This window comes from Diabrotica undecimpunctata, chromosome 9, assembly GCF_040954645.1.
Source record: "Diabrotica undecimpunctata isolate CICGRU chromosome 9, icDiaUnde3, whole genome shotgun sequence".
NCBI classification, from domain to species: Eukaryota; Metazoa; Arthropoda; class Insecta; order Coleoptera; family Chrysomelidae; genus Diabrotica; species Diabrotica undecimpunctata.
The window spans coordinates 25847997-25866351 of NC_092811.1; the positions used below are offsets into that span (position 1 = coordinate 25847997).

At 34.1% G+C, this 18355-nt stretch overlaps 1 protein-coding gene across 20 annotated transcripts in view; it reads right to left on the reverse strand.

The window, feature by feature from the left end:
• The window catches only part of LOC140449704 (serine/threonine-protein kinase MARK2-like), a 473378-nt gene that overhangs the window by 163029 nt on the left and 291994 nt on the right, over positions 1-18355 (reverse strand). For 10 of the 20 annotated variants that reach the window (XM_072543008.1, XM_072543009.1, XM_072543017.1 and 7 more), the window contains exons 1-2: positions 8106-8261; positions 2348-3412 (exon numbers count right to left, since the gene is read on the reverse strand). The exons of 5 other annotated variants lie outside the window; for them this stretch is intronic. In XM_072543008.1, the coding sequence (XP_072399109.1) occupies positions 2348-3403 (1056 nt within the window). In that variant the 5' untranslated portion in view covers positions 3404-3412; positions 8106-8261. Of the gene's footprint in view, positions 1-2347; positions 3432-3495; positions 3518-8105; positions 8262-18355 lie in introns of those variants that run through there. 5 more of the 20 variants (XM_072543004.1, XM_072543007.1, XM_072543011.1 and 2 more) reach the window with 4 other exon arrangements.

Genomic DNA, 18355 nt, shown 5'->3' on the forward strand with positions numbered 1-18355 from the left:
ACTCACCAAAAAAATCAGTAATAATGAACCAGAACATGTGTTAGCTATGAACTAGCAACATAACGAGATCGAATGACCCTTATACTACATAATTTAAAGTATTCGATTTTAAAAATATTCTAACACTAGGTCGATGTTAAAGACTTTCTTGTTTAAGGGAACATAGAGATCCCTGCTCGAAAAAATAGACGTCCAAACGATATAACCAGCCAACAGATAAAATGGAACATACAGATCTCCGCTTTCAAGTGATCTGTATGCAGTGGAACTTGGATATTACGGCCTCGGTAGTTACGTCACCTCGGTTCTAACGTCAATTTTTAATAGGTCCGTCCAAAAATTATTCAAACCCGGTTTTATCGACTAAAAATAAAGTAAGCCTCGTCTATAGCGTCATAAAATTGTACAGTCGGTTGTCGTTTTTTATTTTATGAAGAATAAAGTGCAATGCGTTTCCGGCTTTTTTCCTTCCAAGAATGTGAGAAAGCCCGATTATCCCTTCTATATACAGTTATGTGACCTTGACCGTTCTATGATTTCTTATTTATCAGTGCCATCCTAACAGTCAAATTTTCTGTTTCAGAACAGTCAGTTTAAGAAATTTTCGCTGCTGTGAAATTTTAATTTAGTAATTAACTTTTTAATTTTTTTATATGGAAAGTGGTAGTACTAAAAGGAAGGCTTTGCCTATTAAAGATAAAGTGCGTGTTTTAAGAGCATTTGAACGTGGTCGAAAATTTGCTGATGTATATCGGAAATTTGGACTTGTTAATTCGACTGTCAGCTCAATCCTAAAAAATAAGGACAAAATTTTAAAAGCCTTTAATGAGAAGGGAGACAATGTTAAAAAGATTAGGAAGTGCATTCGTGTTGACGCAGATTCAGCTCTACTCAAACGGTTCAAGCAGTGTCGCAGTTCTGATATTCCTGTGTGTTAAATGTGTCGGTGGAAAGCTTTCAAGACAAAGAGTCACGGCTTTTGTTTGTGCAAACATGACAGGTACAGGGAAAAAAAGGTTTTGGTTATCTTTACTTGCGCATATGAGTCTGTCACGCACATTTGCGTTAATTCAACTAATTTTCTTGGTATTCCCATTTCTGACATTGCTATCCACAATTTTCTTCTTTTTATGAAATCATATGCTTGCTGGACATCTATGGAAATTTGGTGCACATCGCGGTTGGAGTGCGGTTACGTAAGTGACAATTTGTAAGCGTTTCCGTCAAGCTAAATTGACTGTAGTTTCTCCCAATATTCAGGATGTTGACGAGGATGACGAAATACCGTTGTCAGAGTGGATACAAAAATTTAATGTAAACCAAAGAGAGTTTGGAACTGATCTTGACTCCTACATTTCACTAAACGATCAGGTAGAAACATTTCAAGTTTTAAGTGATAAAGAAATCTTGGAAAGTGCAAACTGTGGAAATGGATGTTGATGAAGATAATGAAGAAGAAAAAGACGGCGTTGATTGTCCTACAATCCAAGAAGCAATGAGAACTGCTAAGACCATATCCAGGTTTTACCAGTTCAGAGAGGCATTCACAATTACCAAAGAAGCGGCTCAGATTATTAAAGACACTATAGAAAAACTTTCGGAAAGGGTTGTTCAGAAGAAAACAACTGACTTTTTTCAGTATTAGAGAACTTTTTCATAAAAAATGTAAGTTTCATATACATGCTATGTATATTAATTTCTTCAATCTATCATCAATCAATCTATCAATCAATCAATCAGTCTATCTCTTAATTTTTTTATCCTAAATGCAGCTGTAATAAAATTTTGCCTCGTTAAAATTTCATTTTTTTCTACCTCTTTTATAGCGTCACTCTGATATAGCGTATTTTTTTTTCTGGACTCTTCAATGACGCTATAACCAAGATAAACTGTATTCTTATAAAAATGAAATCCTTTAACATCGACCTAGTGTTAGAAATATTTTTAAAATTTAATACCTATCTTGTTATGTGACTAATTTCAACTACTCTTTAGATGTTTTCACTAATGATAGTCCGATAGGACTGAAAACGTTCTGAAACTTTAAATCCTTTTTGGATAATTTAAATTTTTTACAGAAGTTGTTACTTTATTTTGTTACTAATTTAAGTTATTTCTCTTTAGAGGCTCTTGGATACAGTATCTATGGTTAGTGTGACGCACAATTTACATATCAACATCAGTAAAACCAAAATGATGGTAGTTTAAAAAAGTCAAAAAATCAAAAATTTCTGACAATTATTTGTTATTGGAAGGTCATTGAGCCCGTTTCTCAATTTTAATATTTTCTAAAAAACAAAATTTTTTATTTGTAGGTATGTTAAGTGCAAATGTGATAAAAACTTACTTTGCGTGAGGTACGATCCCTAGAGGTTCTAGACGTCTTTTTCGCGTTGGTCAAAGTTTTGTTTTGAGCATCGGAAGCCGTCCTGCTCAAAGGCTGTTGCACAGGTTTCGACTTCTCATTCGTATCCGTACTCTTTCGTTCCTTGGCGCCTCTGTTAAAATGCTGATGCTTTTCGTTTTCCTCTTCTTTGAGTCCTCTGGCGGGCAAATCTTCGACTTCGCTAGCGTGTTTCATCGGATTGAGGATGTGCTCTTGAGATTTAAGTTGGTCTTCCGACGATTCCAATGGTTTAGTTTGTTTGTTAGGGGCCTGTTCGAAAGGGGCTACGGCCTTTTTTGCCTTTTCGGCAGGTTTGGGGCCAAATTTTTTGACTAGTTCTTCGAATTTTTTCAAGTTTTGTTCCTTCTTCTCGTGTTCGTCTAATTTACTTATGATACTCTCAACGTTTTGGAGATGTGATAAAGTGTTATCGAAGTGATTATTGTTGTTAGTGATTATATTGTTGTTGTTACCGTTGAGTATTGTGCTTAGAGCTACAGGTGGAGGTTTCTTCGCGGGGAATCCTGGCGGTGCTCCTATTTGATTAGGACTCGAAGGCGGAACATTTGTATTGACGCTGTAGACGTTGACGTTTCTCTTTTGCCACTTGGTGGTATTTGGAGAGCTGAGCGGCAATGGGGGTTGGTTCGGCTTGTGGGTACCTTCCGGTACGAGCTTGAATCCTATTAAAGCATTTTCTTGTTTATTTAGGTCATTGGTAGCATTGCTACTTTTCTTACCTACTGTAAGCTTCATTTTCTCCGTTGTCAGTTTCGAAGCCGCGGTAGGCGAGTCGTCCGGCCTCCCGCCTTTTGACACTTTACGGTAGTGTTCCATTGTATCGCGACACTTAGCACTTAAGGGAAACTTCTCTTCGTCGGGCACTTCATGCGAAAAAATGTCCTTGTAACGATCGGAGTACTTGCCGGCATTCGTTATCTTTTCCCTTCTGTCTTTTAACATTAACATTCCGATATCATGGTGGTTGGTCTTCCAGGGACTAACGCCTTCGCTCATTATTCAATTCTGTTTGGACAAAGAAGTGATTTAGTTGGTTGGTCGAAGAATTGAAGCATTTCCCAGATGAACATAAGCTCAAGCGATTTTACCTAGACATACACGCACATAGAAACAGAGAAGACGATACTATGACAATGTTGGCACTCAAACCTTGGAAGACAAAAATATGTGTTTGTAGTGAAATTTTTACTCAAAAACTTAAACAAAGTGTTACTTAACTTTGTGACAAAAATTTTAAATTATTTCTGAAATATTTTTTGTCGAATATTTATCTAGTCCTTATAAAATAATTTTATTATTCTATACAGTGAATTTTCCATAACATTGATTATACATATTTGTAAAACATTTACAAAAGGCTTTTTAAATAAAAATGCAATATAACTTAATTAGTAAAGATATTCATTTTTAATTATCTTCCTTGGAAAACTTTCGGATTGGAATTCAGTAAAAACGGTACATTTTTATTTATGCAAAAGTCATTATACTTGTTTTTGTAAACAGTAAAGTAGTAGTTCATAAGTATTAAAAAAGTTATTAAACAAGTTGATTACAGCGTAAGTAGAAAATCGCTTTGTATTTTCTTATAATTTGCATCGATCATAACATCCTTTTCCTTTTAATGACAGCTGGTAACAGGTACCGCATACATAATGTGGTTTTGGTAACATACTGGAGACCCCACAGAATATATTATAGATTAAAAATATTTTTCTTAATTAAATATATTTATTTATATACAGTATTTCTCAAAATAAATCACAAGAAGCGATCTACTGGTAAATTAGTCTATTTATATTAATTTATTAGATTATAATTACTATTACTATTTGATATAATTATGGATCACGGAATATAATCATGGAAGTGTATAAAGTAAGTATATAAAATGTTGAATGCTGATGTGAAACCACTGTTATGCAGGCGTTGCTGCCCTGGTAGCGCAGACTGAAGACGATCTTCAAATGCTCTTATACCGTTTTAACATAAAATGCTATGCCTATTAAGAGTGAAGACGAAGAAATGATCTGAATCACTAACAAATTCTGTCTGAACCACCAATAACTTTAAAGTAAAGTAAAAGGGGCACGATGGCTAACAAAAATAAACTAAAATTTAATGAAAATGCTGAGAAAAAATGTCACCAGATGTATGGACGAACAGCTAAACTTCCAATAATGTTAATAATCGTTCTAGAACAAAGATGTTCGACGAGAGTGTGTTTGAGGAAGCACAAGGTAAAAATTAAAGAGGGCTGCTAAAAGAAGATAGAAGATATTTACAACCAGAGGAAAGACCGGACGACCAAATGACTGGAAAGAATGGAAATCGAGACAAAGAATATATTAGTCACAGACCTTTATCGTGTTTAGGGCTCATTTGGACAGAATTTCTATCAAATAATGTATTGAACATTCTAAACAATAGAATACCAAGAAGTACGCAATTGGTTAAAATGGAAATAACAATTGAAAAGTATGAATGCTGTTGAAGAAAAAAAAGGTAATGCATAGTCCAGATAGTCTAGAAAAAAAGGTTTTATACGAAGGTGAATGGGATGATATAAATAAAATAAAGAAAAAATCATTGTATTGGCTGCATACTAGTAGAATAATCATTTAGTGGAAATGTTGCATATCTTACACCAAATATGGGTTAATGGCATATATGCTCAACATGTATATAGTTGAAATGGAATTCTACAGTCTACAAAGTATAATATATCTTTTGAGGACAAGGTCGTTGATACAATATGGACGCCTTTCATAATAGATAAAGTTCTAGATAAAGTCCAAAGTGGAGATTTAAAGTAGACAATTAAAAATATTTACAAAAAAAAATGTGTCCGTTCATGAAATCTGGATTTATGTAATAAAGTAATTCCTTTACTATTATCAAAATAAAATGAATTGAAATGAAATGAAAAAAAATTCCGTATTGAAAATTGGGATTACTTTTTTTGGAGGATTATCTCTTCTGAAGATTTTTATTTATAATGAGTCACTCAACCAACCATGAGACAAAATAAATAAGAAAGAAAAATCTGTAGAATCTAAAAGAAAAAATACAAGAACTAAAAATATCAAAAGTACTACAAAAAATTTGGAATTTACTTAGGTTAAATTTTAAACAAGGAAGTAAATGAGGAATGACACAATACAAATTTATTACAACTAAGTGGAAAAATGTATGTTTTATACATTTCGATAAGGCCTTTGATAGATTACTATTTCAAACCTTACGACTTCGTTGGACGGGATACGTAAGACATCAGATTGCTCAAAAATCTTTACTACTGTCAGATCACTTGCATTAAGGAGGATCAGGAGGTTTCAGGAAAAATTCCTATTAACCGCGGCGTCAGACAGATGTGTTGTCACCGATGTTGTTTATTGTCTACTAGTGAAATTATTAATAACATTAGATACGCAGATGATACCGCCAAAATAGCACAAGACAATAAACAATGAATGGTGAACGGAAAAATTAATATTGAAGACTCGATACTACACTTTAAATATCTGGGAAATTGGATGGACTGCACAGGCTTGAGAGCGACAAAGAAATTTAGACCAGAAACTAAATAGATTGGAAGCAAACAAGAAAAAAACGAGAGCTCGAGGGAACGAGCAGAGAGAAACCAAAGAGGGCCTGCAGAACTTACTTACCGTTCCAAACTTGACAGAAAGAGAATGCCCAGAGTTACCGATATGTTGCAAGGTTAAGGAATTAGGATCATGAGGTGGAATTTTTGTTTTGTTGTGAGGTGGAAGTGGAATGGAATGCCAATTGTCTGAAACACCAACAAGAATTGCAAACTGTTCTTGATATAGAGAAGATGTGATAATCATTGAAAAACCAGGAAAGCCGCCAAATGAGATTTCATTCTACAGGCCTATTTCATTATTGCCTGTACTTTCAAAATTATATGAAGAGTCTAATGAAAAGATTAAAGATCATCATCAAAGAAAAGATTAATCCCACCAGATCAGTTTGGCTTTGGAGTCATTCAACGATAGATCAGGTACATAGAACCACCAACATCATTGAAAAGGCTCTAGAGGGAAAACAAATCTGTTCAGATATCTTCCTGGATGTGACTTAAGCCTTCGATAAGGTATGGCATTGAAGGCCCTATGAATAAATTGAAAAGAGCACTACCGAGGCAGTATCCACAATTATTAAAGTCGTATTTAACTGAAAGGCCCTTCAGAATACAGCTGGCAGATACCTTCACGGAGATAAAGGAAATCAAGACGGGAGTGTCGCAGGGAAGTGTGCTCGGCCAAGTACTCTACTTATTACAAAGCTGTTCTGTCATTGGGAAATAATGTAGAAGCTGTAAGAAATCTACATTCTTCAGTGAACAAGATCGCTGATTGGTCAAAAAATTTAAGATAAAATTGAATGAGACCAAATCAGTGCAGTGCAAGTATAAAGGAGCAGCGTTGATGCCCCTTGGTGAGTTAAAAACATTTACATTCACCGAGACTTGAAGATGGAGACTGTTGAAGAGATAATTAGGAATTGTGCCAACAGTCATGAGCAAAGATTTCATCAACATGTGAGAACAGAGGCTCTCCAACTCCTGGACAATACAGAGTTAGTAAGAAGACTGAAGGGTGAGCCCTTTGAGTTAGTGTAGTGATTAGTTCAAAGGCAGAGTATGTGCGGCTTAGTGTACACGAGTGCTTGTGTAAATAATTACGAACACCCTGTAGAAACATTATTAAATGTAACTATAGTTTTAAGAGTATTTAATAAGTATTCATTTAGAACGAAACAGAACTGCTCATTGATCTTTCTGATCAGATTGTAGTGTAGAAGACAACTCTTAAGGGGTGTTTTATATAAATATAAAAAAAAACATTTTAACAAAACTGTTACAACTGAAACTGAAGTAGAAATTAAGTGAATATCTAAAGTTAAATTACGAATAAAAGGAATAGGATAACGAACGAATACAATAAGAGATAACTAATGGAGAGTTTGGAAACAGGTGAAACAAGTCCTGTTAATGTCCTAATGATGAAAATCGACAATACAAATTAAAATCAAACAGATTCATTTATAAACCGTTGAAAGTCAACAAATAAAACCATATGTCAACATTCAAGCTACTCTTAGAACACTTACATTTTGAAGGTTTGCGAGAAACACAAAAGATCAAGGGACAATATATCTTTCATAATTATAATCCAAGTACAGATAAACAGATACCATTGAAATATATCATATGCTCGTTCATTTTATATTTGAAAGGTGCATATCAAAAATGCCAATCTACAGACACTTCTCGGTACTAATTACTCACATTTTTATCTTTCTTTATCTATTTTTTCTCCAGGCTGTAAATGTCTCATGGGAAAATTTAGCAAGATTGGAGAAATTATCGCATATTAGTATGATCTGGTTTTGCCCTGTCTGATATTTTAGAAATGATCAAAAATTAAATGAAATAATAGCCTTACTGAACTTATTATTAGATAAAAAACGGTTTATTGGGTAGTATACACCCATTCTTTTATCTATTACATTCCGAAGGTGTACCAGCTGTCCTAAAATGCACATTTATATGCACCGCTAATGACTTTCACTACAAACACATTTTTATTAAACCGATGACGTAACGACACACATGTAGGACGACACATTTAACTTTTTCTTATCACCGATATGAAAATTCACGCTTCTTTACCTGCCGCAAGCCGAGCGTTCGCGTCCACATCGAACATGAAACTGTTCATTTTCGAAACATGTAATAATTTTCCTTGAAAAAGATTACAATTGATCCGATTGCGCAATGATTATTTATCACATATACCAGTGCTGGAGTCGGAATAATCGAGGAAACAATAATGAAGATATAAAAAGTGCAATCTTTCTAACGTTGTCGTTATCACTAGCGTGCGACTGCGCAGATCGACACGCTCTCACCGTGTTTTTTTTTAGTATATGTAATAGAATAAAAAGTATATCGACGATATTTTTTAGATAATCAGTTGGGAGTTTGTCGACTGTCCTTTTATGAAATGAATTAATACGAGGTAGTTCCAAGGTTGTTGCTAGATCGCTAACTCTCCGTTATAGACCAAGAAATAAGTACCAAAATGTTGGAATATTATACTCATTTAAATTCTTTTTCATATTAATCATAACATAATCAGGTAATGATAAAAAATACGCTAAAAGATTCACAAATAATAAGTTTTCTTTAAATTGATATTCGCCATTTAACTGTGACGTCACGCAGTTAACTTTTGAGGTTAGGTCCATATTGATATTTTTGATTTTTGACAAACACACGTTTTCACAGCAGTTCATTTTTAAACTTTTCAGATATATGTTAAATTAATTACATATGAGATTTAACAAAGCGTTTATTTTTCGTTCGAACACTTGTATTTCTTTAAAATGGATTATTTACGAGGCGTAAACTTAAGTATTGTACAGAGCCATCTAGCGAAAGTTACTCGACTAAATTTTGACATTTTTTCTTATGTTGAACAACATTAATATATTGAAAAATATCTCGTGGTTTAGCAACAACAAATTTTCAAAATAAATTTCAAACGATATTAACCTTAGAATGGTGTACCAAAGGTAGGCGCAGTTTCAATTGCATGCAGTCGGACATTTCTAGAGAAGGGTGGCCTAGATTCTTAGTACCTTTACTGTATCTTTACCTTTAATCAACTGTAGCAGTTTCTGTTCTGTACGACACCACATTAGAATTTCCGTTATAATTTTGAATATAGAAGAAAATGACTTCAACAAGCAAAGCGTTGACTTAAGCTTAGTTAGAAGAAATTGTGCATGCTTATGAGGCTGGTGAGAGTTATGAAGATGTCTCTTTAGGTAATACAGAATCTGAGTGAAGATGAAAACAAAGAGCTTAGTGAAAGTGAACATTCTGATACCATTTAAGCAGAACGAGAGGTTAATGAAGATTCGCAGAACGATAGCGATCAAAGAAGAAAAGTAATTTATGGAAAAAATGGTTTTAAGTAGTATAAAACTTGGTTCTTCTCAAAGAACACTCTCACAGTTAAAAAAAAAACATATTGTTTCGTCTACCAGGTCCAAAGGCTCACGCGTCAAATACACCAGAAGATATTTTGGTTTGGAAATTATTTTTCAGGGACTCAATGAGAGACTATAAAAATCAATAAACAAACCAAGATAGCTCTAAACAATCTACTAAATTTAGTTGAACTCACAAGTTTTACAAATGCTACAAGCAAAGAAGAAATTTTGGCATTATTCGGTCTTTTACATATGAGTGGTATTCTAAAAACCAGCTACCTGAGTACCTCGGATCTATGGTCAAAACAAATTGGAATGCTCATTTTTAGAACAACAATGTTTCAAAAACGCTTTGAATTTATGATTAATTGTCTTCATTTTGATGACAAAACAACTAGAGACGGAACGTGATGATAAATTTGCACCTATAAGATTTCTTTGGAATGAATTTTTCGAACATTGTGAAGCTAATTACACTTCTAGGGCATATTTGACAATTGATCAACAGTTATTCAGTTTTCGGGGCAGATATCCTTTTAAAGTTTATATTCCAAATAAACCTGACAAATATGGAATTAAAATCGTTATGTTGTGCGACTGTAAGACTTTTTATATGTCTTCTGCAATACCATATATGAAAAAAAAAAGAGAAGAGATGCATCAAAAGCTTTGCCCATCCAATACGTTCTTCGCATATGCAAAAATATCTGACAACAATAGAAATGTCACCATGGATAATTGGTTTTCGTCTTCAGATGTTGCAGGAAAGCTTTTACAAAAAAAGTTGACAATGGTTGGAACCTCAAGAAAAAATAAGTCTGACATTCCGCCAGAATTTCTTAAAAGGAAAAACTTTGTATTAAGTTCTGACTTTGCTTTTGACGAGAATAAGACATTAGTACCATTTTCTCCAAAACAAAAAAAAAATGTTTTATTTTATAACTCTACAAAAGCATGAGTAGACACTTGTGATTAGTTGTGTTATTCTTCGAAGAGCGTGGCTAGAAAAACTCGTCGTTGAACTCTTAAGAGTTTTTTTTGGTAAGCTTGATGGTGCAGGTATTAATGCTTATGTTATTTATAGCGCAAATAGAACCAAATCAGATCAAAATTTAAAAATTACTCCCAGGAAAGATTTGCTTAGGCATTTAGCACTACAGTTGGTGACTCCGCAACTAAATAAGAGCTTAGAAATACCAACCTTGCCCAAATTTTTGCGTTCCATGATTTTGGGTACTCTTGGTCAAGAGGACCAGCCAGTACCTAGTCAAAAATCAAGAAACTCCAGCTCAAACCCACAAAAAATGTCAAGTTTGCCCCCGATCTGCCAACAGAAAAGGTAGAGACCTGTGCGTCGGCCGCAAAGTTTGCCTGTGTGTGAAACAATCTGTCCAACTGGTAACGAAGAAATTTGATTTTTTTTTATAAACATGTTCTTTTCTACTTCTTTAGAGTCTTTTTTATAACTTTGCAGAAAAAAATATATATTATATTAAAAATTTTTTGATTTCTTAGCATAAATTAAAAAAATGGATGTGGTGCCGTATATGACATCACGGTACCACTAATGACCTAAAAAATATCGATAACATTCTAGGGTTAAAGTTAACATAACTAAGGAACAATGCGTCGATCGAATTCTGTCTTGATTTTCATGATAAAACATAAGACCTAATTTCACCCAAAACACCAGACCTCCGAGAAGAGAAAGTGAAAGAATTCTCACATATTGCCATAATGTTGTTAGAGAATGGTAGAACCGTCAATAATGAATAGTATACAACCATTTGCTTGCTAGAAGTGCGGCTTGCCAGGCGGCTCGAATAACCCAGTGTTTGAAGGCGAAAAACATGGATTTGGTGGGCCAACCTGACTTGGTACCGTGTGATTTCTTTGCGTTCCCGAAAATCAAAAACAAACTGCACGGTAAACGTTGTAAGAGAGCAGGTGAAGCGGTCGAAGCATACAACAATCTCATTTCTAAGATACCTATTTTGACCTAGCATCATAAATGCTTCGACGATTATTTTGTTCGAATATAAATCCTTTGACAAACAATAAAGATGGTTTTATTGTTTTTTGTTCAGAATATCCTTTACGCTTTATTACACGTGAAAACGCCACATCTCCGTTGTTCATTACTATTAATCTTGACAGGCGTATTTCTCTGTTTATTTCGAAAAAGCAACTTCTCTGGACATGTGGCGTTTTCGAAACAAACTGCGCTCGCCGGACATGTGATTTAGTGGTTACGGTCGCGGACCTTCCTAGTTTCCTAGACCAGTTGACGATTATCTTTAATACGATTAGGTTCCATTGTGTATTGTTTATACAAAAATAAGTAGCTCTGATAGTGAAACCAGTGTCATTATTGAAAATAAACAAAGGAGAAGAAAGAAAGGTATTATTAATCAGGCCCTGTATAAAAGTGAAGTTATTAAGAAGGCTAAAGTTAAGGGCCAAGCCCATATTAATCACGTGGGAAAACAAGTTATGGCGCGAAAAACTCGAATCGACTGTACTTGTCGCAAGAAGTGTTTTGAACATTTTTCGGAAGTGGACAAGAATGCGTTGTTTACGTCGTTACATGACTTTGATGACAAAAACTCACAAGACTCATACCTACAAAATATGATCGAAGTAACTCCCATTAAGAGAATGAGAAAATCTCAGAATGCCATTCAACGTATTGAGAGACCAAATAATTTTTTGTTTCATGTTTGTTTAAAAGGAGTACGTAAGCAATTATGTAAGAAAGCTTTCTTAAGTTTATATGGTGTTGGCGAAAAGCATGTCAGAAGATTTATGCCACCTACTAATGACTGGATCCACTCCAAGAGATAATAGAAGTAAATCTAGGCATAATTTAATACCAGATGAATTGTGCTTTCAAATACGTGAGCACATACAATCGTGTGATATAAAGGAAGTCCATTATGCTAATATATTAAAAAAGTATTTACCTGCTACTTTCCGGACTCTAAAGAAAAAACAAAAATTTCCGGAATCTAAAGTGAAATACAGTTTTTACTTGAAGTATTTTCATGAAAATTTTACATACTCTTTGGGTCGTCCTCAAGTTGATGTATGTTCTGCTTGTGAATAACTTGGCCAGAAAGTTAAAAGTACCACTTTCAACGACATTACAAAACGAGTTGCTGTTGCAGAACTATTAATTCACAAAAATAGTGCTAAAAAATTTTATAAAAAACTAGAGCAGATTAAAAAACTTCTTTCGACGGACGAGATAATAGGAATCTCCATGGATTATATGCAAAATTTGCCGATACCTGACCTATCTGTACAGGAAATTTTTTATTGGGTTTTTGAATTCAGTATACACAACTCAAAAACAGGAGAAGCTAAATTTTTTTCCTATCACGAGGGCAAGGCCCACAAAGGTCCAAATGAAGTGTGCACCTTCCTGAAAAATTATTTTGAAAATGAGGTTTCTGAAATGTAAAAGAGGTCCATATATTTTCAGATGGTTGTGCAGGCCAAAATAAGAACCACACGGTAATAAGATTCCCTCTAGCTCTTGTTTCGTCAGGAAAATTCAATCACATTTTTCATTATTTTCCAATCAGAGGCCACTCACTCAATTGATAAAAAATCGTCAAGAAAATATCTTTTTTCTATAGAACTGGTAAAAAAATTAAACAATTTTGGAATTCAAAAAATGGTGGCCCATGCATTATAAGAAAACCGTACTCTCCATTGACTCCTATGGGAAAAAAACCAAACATCAGAAAACAACTTTTCAAATTTCTCAATATAATGAGTTCAAATATGACAACAAAAAACCGGGAATTGTTAAAGTACGTCCATTTATCGATGGGTTTATGTTTCATGAATTTTCCTTGGGAAAACCAGCTGGAGTTTGTCCTAGTTTGCCAACAGAGTCTGCTTACACAACATCACATCACAAAAAATGGACAACATCAAGAAACTTGTATAATATGTGCCAGAAGACAAAATGTTTTTTTATAAGTAGCTGATTTTATGGCCTACCACTAATAGTGATGAACCACCAGAGGAAGATTACTAAAAGACTATTTTTTAACCTTCAACATGTTTTTTGCCACCTAATAAATTTTTTCCTTAATAATATTGGAGTTTTCTATTATTAATCATAAAATCATCAGTGTTTGTTTGGAAAAGGCCACAACTCCAAAAACTAAATTATTTTTTACAGTGTACCTATGTCTTTTTTATGTTGGATTTGTTAATGAAACTTCGTCATGCCACATTTTGAGACTTTACTCCGAAAAGAGAAAGATATCTTCATTAATACCAAAATGAAAAGTTTTTTTCGTTTCCTGTAAAATTAACATTTCTGGAGTTGTGGTCTTTTCGAAATAACCGATTCAATTAACTTTTCTTTCTGATCTTCTTTCCTGGTCTATAAATAATGAGTAGGCCGTAATTTTCACAGGTAATCAACCATCTCTACTCTACCATTCGAACGTACCGCCACAGAAGCACCGCCTGTCATTTTTATACTGGGTCATGGCTCGGATCGGTTACCAGCGAAAACGCCCCCGTTCTGCGAAAAAAAAGTGATTCACGTCCCTCGTACGCTACCCGTTAAAAGGAGGGAGATGGAGAGAGATGGTGGAGCTTGTGATGATTGTCGATTAATTCAAACAAATGTTGCACATGTTGTGTTGTTGCGGGTTTAGTAACAATATTTTATTATCAGGAGCGTAACGCTATATGTGTGCGACTTTTGAGATAAAGATAAAGAATTTCTAATTGGATTTGTAATTTGTTCATCTTAAGAAATATTCTTCCTATTAAAACACTCAGCATCACTATTTTGTAAATATTAAAAAAAATTAGACATACAATACACATATATTTAATAGTGGACAATTATTACACATAATCAGTGAGAATCCTCCATCCCAAACTATTTTCTGAACCAGAAAAGATGGATCAATACGTTTTTTGATAATTGAAATCATGCAACTATTTATAGTTATAACGTTTTAGTGACAACAATCAATAACAATGGCGGACGGACGCCATTTTGTAGGTTTTGTATGATTTTGTAAAGGGGTCTCGAAATTGTGAGGCAACAGTATGGAAATGAACTACCACTAATAATTTGGTAGTACTCAGTTTTTATGTAAAACGCTCGAACAAGATTCAACAAGTATCATAGAGTACTTTTGATATCTCGATCATATTTGCTGTTAGAACTCAAAACATTTTTATCATTGGTCTTCTTAAAATTAAATACAGCCAATCATCATTACGATTAGTCCCAAGATTCATTTGAGAAGCTTCTTCGTTAATTACTTCCTGGCGACTAATTTCGTGTCTTAAGCATTTATACATTATTGTGATAAGATACAGTACACGCGAATTCATCAATCCCATGTTGACTATCTGGCGTTAACGTTTTGCGATAATAAGCATAACTAATATTGGAACAATGTCAAACTATCATTTTCGCATGGGAGATGTTATTACTAATGCAACAGAATCCCTGAAGGATAGATTATCGTAATTAGAGAGTTTTAATACCGCCCACAGTTATTTTCCCCGGACTGGTTTCCGTATTTGGCGAAACAGAGGCGTCTCACGTAAGATATATCGGGATGATTCAAAAACCAGTTTTATTGGACTAATATTTTATTACTTGACCAACTGTGTGGAGGTAGATATAAATATAATTTGTTAAAAAGGTTTACTTGAAGATTTCTTTTGTATTTACCTTGACCAAATTTAAAAATTAAGAATTTAAACAATTTTTTTAATACAGAGGCGGCTCTGCATCGAACAAACTTCTGACCACATTACAGAACTTTCATTGAATCTATTCTGCATATTTCTCCCCTAAATTTTGATTAAAATCAGTTACATTACTTGATACCTACAGTTGTTAATCAGAGAATTTTTAGGTGACGCTTTTCTATTTTATTCTCTCTACATGATGTATTTATTCTAGCATACTTTTTATAACTTTTTTATTCAGATTGTCCATGTGGTCACGCTTTTTATATTCCTTTTATGTTTTTTCAAGCTACTCTCGAGTCCGCTGGTAGACATCTAATTAAAATCATTGTTTAGTTCAGACTTTTGTTAATTTCATAATTGCCTACCAACTAGCTTGGCCAAAGGACTCTCGGTTATTTATTATATACAAAATTTTTCTCCAGTTCTTGTATAATGAACTATTTAGTTTACAATTTGGTACTGTCTGTAAAACCTTTCTTCTTATGGTGTCTATTCGTTTCGAATATTGGCGATCATCCTGTTGTTGTGGAGAACCATTTCCTCAGGTTTTTTAACCATGATATTCTTCTTCTCCCAATTCTTTTCTTTCCGAATACTTTGTGTCGAGATATTCTAACTTTCTCCTTTTAATCGTATACATCACTTCTCTTTCTTACCAGATTTTTCGTAGTACAGTCTCGTTGGTTATCTTGTCCGTCCATGATATCCTTAGGATTCATCTGTATCGCCCCCTCTCGGAGGCTTCAAGTTTTTTCTCCATCGCTTCAGTGAGTGCCAGGATTCAACTACGTAGTATAATATCAAGAAAAAATAACATCGTAGATGCCTTACTTTTATCTCCAGATTAAGGTTGTGGCTTTTAACGAGTTTGGCCATGTTTTTGAAAGCACTCCTAGCCTTCTGTATTCTACATTTTACTTCTTGTGAGTGATCCCATTGTTCGTTTACTATTGTTCCAAGATAGGTAAACTGTTTTACTCGGTCCACTGGTGTATTCTTGATGAGCAGTTGGACGTCTCTAATTGTATTTTTGCTGATGACCATAAATTTAGTTTTTGGTATGTTTACTTGTAGTCCAAATCTTCCACTTACTTCATTTACTTTGTTTATTAGTTGCTGTAAATTGTCTGCAAAAATAATGGAGTCATCTGCATATGGGATGTTGTTTAGGCGTTCTCCATTTAAAAGGATTCCATGCTCGCAATTTTCCAAGGTTTCACTTACTATTTCCTCTGAATATGGGTTGAATAATATAGGTGAAAGTATACATCCTTGTTTAACGCCTCGCAGAATCTGGATCGCTTCCGTCGGTTCATCTCCAAGATTTGTTCTTATTGTGGCTGATTGGTTCCAGTATAAATTTTGTATTACCTATACGCCGGTCTTTCATCATCTATTTGGGCTTTTGTTAGAACATCCATCATTTTTCGGTGTTGAACTGTGTCAAATGCTTTTTGGTAGTCAACAAAGCAGGTGTATATATTGCAAGTCATATCTCTGCATCTTTGGAATAATACCTGTAGACTAAACAGTGCATCTCTCGTACCTACGCCTTTCATGAAACCAAACTGTGTGTCTTGTATTCTCTCTTCGCATAGCTTGTATATTCTGCGATGTAAATTTTATCACAAAGTTTTAGTGTATGGCTCATTAGACTTATTAGCCTATATTCTCCGCACTTTTTCGATCCCTGTTTCTTTGGTAACGTAATAAATTCTGAAACTAGCCAATCTTTTGGAATCTTCAATAATGTTCATCATCATCAGATTCATCATCAAGAAGTTTAAGAAATTCAGATTGTACTCCGTCTGATCCTGGAGCTCTTCCTTCTTTTAGTGACATTATGGCTGCTCTTAATAGGTGGTCCTGTTGTGTCATCAATAGTCAATAGAAAAAGATTTTTGAAACGACACTGAAACAATATGGCATCCAGGATTTAGAAGATGTATTGAATTTAAGACCAAACTAAATTCAGTGTTCTTTTTTTAATAAAAATTATTTTCTTCTTAGGACTAATCTTTTCGTTTCACCCCCGTACGAAGTATAAAATCATTTTGACAGAAAATTACTGGTCGCAACAAAGATACCAAGTAATTATCTATTAAAATTAAAATACATTACATAAATATACGCTACTGCTTCATGTTTGGCAACACTAAAGTCAAAAATATTTTTATATTAGTTGTTTTGAAGTCGAATTTGGCAAAGTTTATATCGTAAAGATATTAAATAAAAAAATATTCGAGCGATACCTATTTCAAAAAACCGTCATAATCAATATTCGGTAAACATTCTTATCCTTATCTGAAAAGTATGAATTAACCTTACTTTGACATTAATATATCATTATCTTTATAACTGGCGTAATGAGATATGATCACCTTATTTTTAGGACAAATACAGGATATTTTTATGCTATAGCTGAGCGATAACATTTTAGTTCAAATATTGATGCAGACAGAAATGAAAAACTCTCGACATTAATACGTCATCAGCACTAGCCCAGTTGACAGCCAATCACGGCTCAGTAGCAGAGCGTGGAATGTTATAAACGTCACATGGTTATTATTTTTCTTTAAATAATTATTTTATTATAATTTCTGTTGATTTTATTCATTTGTTAACTATCTATTTGTTTTACTATTTTTCTTCCAAACATAGTTGACGCTCAACTCTTTGTATATTTTCCATATTCTATAAGAGTCTATTCTACGCGATAGACATATATAAAATGCCAATGATGTCTGCGAGCTACTCCAAGTGACAAAACTCTGTTCTGTCAGTCGTTGGCAGGTCCGTTCCGTCATGTCAGTCTTCTGAATACTTCTAATTAATGGAGGTCGCAATGTTTTTGTGTCTACTTAAGCTGAATTTATGCTCGTAAACTGGTCGTAAATTCATTTATATCGTTAAATCTCGCCGTATCTATAATTTTTAAATTTTGTACGGCTCTAGGCAGGATTTTTTTATTATTAATATTAAACTTTCAGTTTGGTAGCTGCAGCTACCAAACTGAGAGTCACGCAGAGAAGAATGGAGCGGTCCATGTTAGGAATAACTCTGCGAGACAGAATAACCAACGAAGACATCAGGAGAAGAACCGGAGTGACTGACATCATCGAGAAGATAGCCAGACTAAAATGGAGATGGGCAGGACACATAGCCAGAATGACAGAT